Source organism: Hydra viridissima, unplaced genomic scaffold (genome assembly GCF_058129835.1).
Source record: "Hydra viridissima isolate aposymbiotic clone 2 unplaced genomic scaffold, HvirCarnegie_v1 scaffold_4, whole genome shotgun sequence".
Classification (NCBI taxonomy): Eukaryota; Metazoa; Cnidaria; class Hydrozoa; order Anthoathecata; family Hydridae; genus Hydra; species Hydra viridissima.
Window position 1 is genome coordinate 1,990,401 of NW_028324303.1, and position 7,243 is coordinate 1,997,643.

The 7,243-nt window shown below is 27.6% G+C and overlaps 1 protein-coding gene across 1 annotated transcript; it reads right to left on the reverse strand.

Moving 5' to 3' along the window:
* Positions 1-923: 923 nt before the first annotated feature.
* LOC145183126 (ADP-dependent glucokinase-like) lies at positions 924-2,662 on the reverse strand. The gene is made up of 2 exons (XM_080058461.2): positions 2,239-2,662; positions 924-2,063 (listed from the first exon to the last, which is right to left on the reverse strand). The coding sequence occupies exons 1-2, from the start codon at positions 2,613-2,615 to the stop codon at positions 983-985; spliced, it is 1,458 nt and encodes a 485-aa protein (XP_079914587.2). The 5' UTR covers positions 2,616-2,662; the 3' UTR covers positions 924-982.
* Positions 2,663-7,243: the final 4,581 nt, after the last annotated feature.

Genomic DNA, 7,243 nt, shown 5'->3' on the forward strand with positions numbered 1-7,243 from the left:
CCCAAAGTTGGTTTATAGAAACTAGTTGTTTTATTAACTTTTAAGCATGTTCCTTTTATATTTGAGCATTTTAAGTACATTTATTGAATTCAGCATAAAAAAAACATTATATATGTTTATTTTCATATTTTTTCCATTTTTATTTCTTATTTTTTTAGTAAAAATGTTTTTTTAGAATGTTATGAAAACCGGGTCATTTTGGGAAACCAGGTCGATACTAAAATTGCAATATCTTGTCAACGGTTCAACATTTTTAGCTGAAATTTTATGTGTTAACTTTTCTTTTTAACATGCAACAACCAAAGAAGTTTTTAAAAAATTTGAGTACCCATGGTTCAAAATTTTCTAAATTTTGGGTGATTTGATGCGGAATTACCCTTCTATTATTTAAAACCAAAGATTTGTTACAATGCACAATGAGCTTGGTGCGCAAAAAAAACAATAGGTTGCAGGTCCATCTCTTATAGGTCCATGGTTACTTATTGAGTTCATGACTTGATTAATGATTTTATTTATGGGTACGTTTGGTTATTTATTGACCACATGACTTAATAATGATTTAATCATTTTGTCGTGCCAAATAGTATTTGCTAGATAAAAGTTAAATGCCACGTTATGTGAAACCGCATTATTTGTCAAATAAAAATAACGCCTTTATAATAGATGATTGCTATTGTGGCTAAATTTATCAGAGTGTAAAAAAAATTAACACTTTAATAATAGCTTATTGCTATTAAGCGCTGCTTTTGTAACATTTTTTTGTTAATCAAAATAAAACCCAAGAGCTAGAGAAACAGCGATAAGTAACATATAAAGAAAAAAACCGTTTTCTCCGCAATAAGATGTTTTAAAAAAATTTCAAACGATCGAAAAGCCAAATTTTGCCAAAGCATTATACTTTGACAGTTTAGTATTAAATAAACTTTATTTATCAAAAATGGGATTTTCTTTTTTATTCATTTTTCACTAAACTGCTTCAGCTTCACAACTGTGGAATGAGACCAGCCGGAGTTATATTATCACCTCCCCCAACTGTCTGCTTGACATCAGTGCACACCAGAACAGGCGCTAAACATAGTTCATAATCATCCTCATTCCAGCAAGAAATAGGGGAAGTCTCATTAAAATATATACGTTTATTAGGTGTTTTTAATGATAATGAAAAAGAGTCATCCATAATTAAGCGTGCATTTTTTAAACTAATTTCATCAACTCCACAAACATGCCGATGAGCCACTAATGAGGCCTTAGCTGAACCAGCTTTGTTATTCTTCCATTGTGATCCTACTTTAACAAGGATAGCTTGAAAGGCTAGGGTATGGACATGAATCCTTGATAACCCTCTAATACTTACTGTTTTGCTGTACTGATAAAGTTCTCTCATATCATCTAAAATAATTGCAGTTTTTGGATTAGCATCGGAAACTGTTACAACTTTTCCCAGCTTAGCCATACTAGCAAGATTTGGCAATTCTTGTTCATTCATACCTAGTGAATCAACATATGGTAAAACATTTAACAATAAAGAGCGAATCATTTCAGCTTCACTGAATGATGCCATTTCAAAGTGAATAAGGGAAGATGGAGATATAAAACTTAGCATTTCAGCTAGTTTTGACATTCGCTCTTCTCTGACACCTTTTTCAAATGGAAAATTATCTAGCATCTGTAATGCACTGACAATTATTAAACGTGGGTTGAGGTTACTCAACTTATCTCTGAAAGCCTCTAAAGATAAAATAAGAGGATTTGTTTGGTCACTATGCACAATAAAACGATTTGCTCTTGGTGCAACAAACTCTCCCCATTTATCACCAACCTTATATTCCAAAATAAGATGAATATCTTCAGCATCATCAATATGCTCAGAAAACTGAATACTGGAGGAATAAAATGATCTTAATTTTTCCGATGCACGAGCACCAACTAGAATATTTTTAAACCCTTCTCTGAAAAAACGATGACTGATTACAGGTGCATTTCCACCTCCAGCCCAACGAGCTGAGTCAAGAAGTTCGGCTTTGTTAACCATTTGGATTAAAAGATCTTTTGGAATAAAACGTCTAAATATTAAAATATTGCACTTAGTACTTAAAGTTATATATATCAAAAGCCTACTTAGCACTAAAGTGTGAAACTAAGGGCTAATAATAAGTTCTGATATATTTCAGATAACTTTAATGGAAAACTATACATTTATTTTCAATCTACATAAAAAAAGATGTTTATAAAACTTACTCAACTGCAGCTCCTTGAGAGAAGAAGAATGCAAACATCTCAGAAAGTTCACTTAATGTTTTAATTTTTTGGTGATATTTCTTCTGCTTTGGTGGCTCTTTATATAGTGCATTCATCAAAGGAATGCCATCTACGAGTAAGTCAAGACAGGATCCAAATCCAATAGCAACAGGTAGGTCTGTAGATATATTGACGCTTTTTTCTTGAATTAGAAGGGAATTTAAAACATTTTCTAGTCTTTTATCATCCACGCTTTTAACACTTTTATAGTAAAAATAAAAAATTCCAATTAGGATGGGAACTATAATCTGCCAGAGCCAAGATGTTCGATTTTTTGATTTTAGAGAGGTATTTCGTTTTTCCTTATCTACTGCCATGTTTTTAAAAGTAAGACGAGAAACAAGAAGCGGAACAACGTTGGCGCGTGCGATCTAGGCTCTCAATGATGGCAACAGACTGGATGTGTGGATTTCATTGTTTTTAAGATAAAGATAACGATGGAAGTTAATGGAAAAAGTTATTTTGATATAAACAATCTATAAAACCTGTTATTTTATTTTAAACGCGAATGATTTCTCCATTAAAAAAACGCATTATATGAAAAGAATGCGTATTGACAAGCCATAGTCAATAACACATTAGAGAGATTGTTAGACTAACTCTAAACTACCCTTGTTGAACATGGAAAGAAAGTTTGTTAGTACAATAGTCAGTAAGAAAAAGCAAACAAACAAAAAATAATAAAATGAAATAATAAAGCGTCAGTTCACTCCTTTTGAAATGTTTTATTTTGACAATTTGGGCCAATTTTGTAAAACAGTTTACAGTTGTTATACTTTTCGAAGCTGGTTTGAAGCTGCAATAAGTTACTTAAGATATAAAAGTTATAAAATCTTTTGATAAAAAAATAAAGATTTTGACTTATTTTAAAGTTCTTGTTTTATAAAAATTTCATATTTTCACATTTTAAGTAATTTAGCTTCGGAATGTGTTACGACCGTTTTATAACATTGGCCCTTGCTCAATAGAAGCATCTGAAACTAAATGTTTCAGGCGCCCCCATTGACCGAGTGTTTCCCATGTTCAGCTGACTCAATCCAGTCTAGCAATTTATTTACTATATATTGTTAGTATGTTGTTAGTAATATGCATTCGTAGTATTAAAACTTTTTATTCGACCAAAAAATGAAACTTTTAAAAGACAGATCAAATTGCAGGATATAACAATTTTATCTATTTTACTTTAAATTAAAATTTCTTCAGCAAATCCGTCGATAAATTTTTTTGTCTAAACAATTTTCAACTGCATCAACCTACATAAACACTATTTCTCAAACGAAAGGGTTGTCAACTTCGGATAAAGGGGTATAACACTGTGTGTGTGAGCCCAGTAGGCGAGAAACTTTTCTAATTAGGGAAAAGCTTTTTATGTTCCCCAATTCTCACTGCCAACGCATTTTCAATAATTAGTAAGTGACGTAGGGAATTTTCCAAATAAAATTATTGGAAACTTTTTTCTTGCTTATTTCTAAAAACAATGAAAAAAATGGTTTTTTTTTCAAATTTTTTACTAAAAAAACAATTTGATTTAAAGATACAAAGCTTTAATATAACGCAGTTGCATAAATATTCACTTTTTAACTTTGATATAATTGAGACATTTAGTAAATAAAATTAATCAAATAAAATCTCGCTGCTTTGAACTGTTTGGGAAGTAAAGACTTCGTAGACCATAAGGTAATGTATATTTTATTCTCATTTCTTTATGAAAATATATTTTCTTTCACTATTAGTAGCTATGTTTAGAAACTTAATTTAAAAATTAAACTTTAATAAATAGTTTTTTTTAAAAAAAAATACTGGTCTAATTCTGTTTCTCTCATCTGTCTACAAGTAGGAGCTGCAATTTATCTTCATGTATTATTTATAATAAACAAAATTTAGTTTTAAAACATGTCAAATGCTTATGCGAAATATCTCTAGATAATATTCTCAGAAAACTCAAAATGAAGATAAAGGGGAAAAAGGGTGTAGGAAAAAAAAAAACGTCGAGTTTAATGTTAATTTTTTATTTTCCCACTTTTCTGTCCGGATAAAAACTTTTCTGTCTGGATGGAAGTTATTCTGATTTACGGATATATTTTTGTATAACAATTTTGTCGGTTAGCACCGTCTGAATTAAAAAAACAAAAACAAAATAACGCTCGTTTTCAATTAAAATCTTGATGGAAACCCATTCTTAAGACACAAAGGAATCTTTTTTTTAAAAAAATTGTCAATGGTTTTTGTAGTAGCCTGGGTTCAACATTTAGCCAAATTTTTTTCGAAATTTTGAACTTTCGAAATGCTTTAAAATTTGATTTAATCAAAAACATTTTTTTGTACCGTTTGAATAAACACTTTTTAAAAACCACCAAAATGTTGAAGCAAATCTTCAATTGGTGAATAACAAAAGAATTATTGAAGTGTTAAATGTTCATAAATAATCTTTATCAGAATCGCTTTCTTCAATAACTTTTGGATTCTGAAGAACAGAGAAGATTTCTTGCGACAAAGAGCTCTTTCTTCAAGATTCGTGTAGTTTGTGATGAAACTTGGATTGGAGAATGACACTCATGTCCGAGCGATAAAACAGATCGTATGTTCCACTAAACCATGAGCTCTTCCTAAAATGATAAAGACAAAATTTGCGTAAAAATTTTTTCTGATGTTGCTAGAAAAATAACAAAAATGCACCAACATCGTGAGGGCAAAAATTTTTGGTAAGAAATCGGAAAAAATTTGATCAACTTGTTCAAGTTGATACTTCGTTAGGATTCCTTAACAATATGACAGTATTCATAGAAATTAAACTGTTAATATGCTAAACATAAATTAATTTAAAATTTCTTATTAACTAGGTTGTTTGTTTATTAACAAAAAACATTAATTTAAATAATAATCACAAAGCCGGTCCTCTCTGTTAACGAAAACTTTTTGAGTACTTCAACCGTAATAATATTTATCTAAAATTTCCCGTTTACTTGGTGTCATATTTGACATTTTAAGATAAAAGTGAATTTTTGGAGAGAAACTAGCTATTGATAAGCAGTTGGCAGCATTGCAAATCATAAGCAGCATTATAAATCATTTTTTAATTTTTGATATTCATCAAAGCATAATTGTTAAATTTTCTCCCAAAATTACAAGATTATTCAATAATATCAAAAAAAAAACCCTAATATTTTTACTTTTTCAAATGCTGTTATTTTGCAGGGTTGCCAAAATTGCATAGAAAAGTTTCTGGCTCGTATGATTGCGTTTATCAAAGCTGTATTTATTGTATGTTTCTATAGTTCTTAGGGAAAAAAATATTTTCATAAGGTTTTTTGAGCTTTTTTAAGATATTAAACCTGTTCAAAAACTGTAAGAAGAAAAAATTAATTCTTAATTTCGCCGTGTTTTTCGTTCATTCTGACCAAAGTGCTTCATAAATGCATCAGCGCGAGAAAATGAAAAGAAAAAAGAGTGAAAATTTTATTTTATCGCCATCTATTTTTTTTTATTTTTTTTTTTTCTTACACCTTTTTTTCTTCCTCCACCCGTGTTAGACAAATGCTTTTGACAAAATTACACCTCCGTCCGGTGGCATAATTTTGTCATAGGCAATCTTAAACTTTCCTTAGTGGGGAAGCTAATTTCTCCTTGTACTTTTTTTTTTACCGTTTAGAATGAAAATTCTTGGCTACATTAGCTACACCTTTGACTGAACTATGAATAAAAATGCATTCAAGTAAAGAATTTCTATAATTCTTTGAAAGTTTCACTTTTATAGCTCAAAAGTAAACATCGTTCGACTTCACGAGATTGTGGAGTATATATATATATATATATATATATATATATATATATATATATATATATATATATATATATATATATATATATATATATATTTATATATATTATTATTATTATTATTATTATTATTATTCTTATTATTATTCTTATTATTATTAATATTATTATTCTTATTATTATTATTCTTATTATTATTCTTATTATTATTATTATTATTATTATTCTTATTATTATTATTATTATTATTATTATTATTATTATTATTATTATTATTGTTATTATTATTATTATTATTATTATTATTATTATTATTATCATTATTATTCTTATTATTATTATTATTATTATTATTCTTATTATTATTCTTATTATTATTATTCTTATTATTATTATTATTATTATTATTATTATTATTATTATTATTATTATTATTATTATTATTATTATTAATATTATTATTATTATTATTATTATTATTATTATTATTATTATTATTATTATTATTATTATTATTATTATTATTATTATTATTATTGTATTGATATATTTAATGATTTTTTACTTGTTTTTGCACAAGTTTTTTCTTTTTTATCTTTTTGGTGAACTTTTTTCAAAATCTGTTACATTATTTATTTTTTGCTGCTTGTTGTTAAGATAGTTTAAATTTTTAGCAGGATTTTAAAAATTTATCACAACTTTAATTCAATACTTGAAAATACAGCCGATCAGAAATTAACATTCACTTTAAAACGTGACAATTAATACGGTTCAATAATTTCTTTATTGCTTAGAACGCATTATTTCAGGTTTTTAAATTTGCAGCATGAAAAATATTGTAAAAATGTTGCGCTGGAATGAAATTCCATAAACACTGAGCAACATTGACGTAAACACTAATAAAGAATATTCGACGTGGTAAAAAAAAATCTCAGTTAAGATGACGTCAAAAAGTTTCGACCTTAAAGGAATGTTTTAATTCAGCTGATCGGAAAGATCGGACACCATCTTTGTTTGAAATGAGATAATCGGTATAAATAGATATTTATAAAATAAAAGAAACATTCAAGTACTCTATTACAACTGTTTGCTTATATCTTTTATATTTTGAAAAATATTGAATATATAATCAAAACATAACATTTTAATAAAAAATTCATTTTTTTTC

Coding starts and splice junctions, on each gene's coding strand:
- LOC145183126 (XM_080058461.2), bottom strand. CDS start 2,615: ATGGCAGTAGATAAGGAAAAACGAAATACCTCTCTAAAATCAAAAAAT. Junction 2,064..2,238: donor TCTCAAGGAGCTGCAGTTGA/GTAAGTTTTATA, acceptor TTTAATATTTAG/ACGTTTTATTCCAAAAGATC.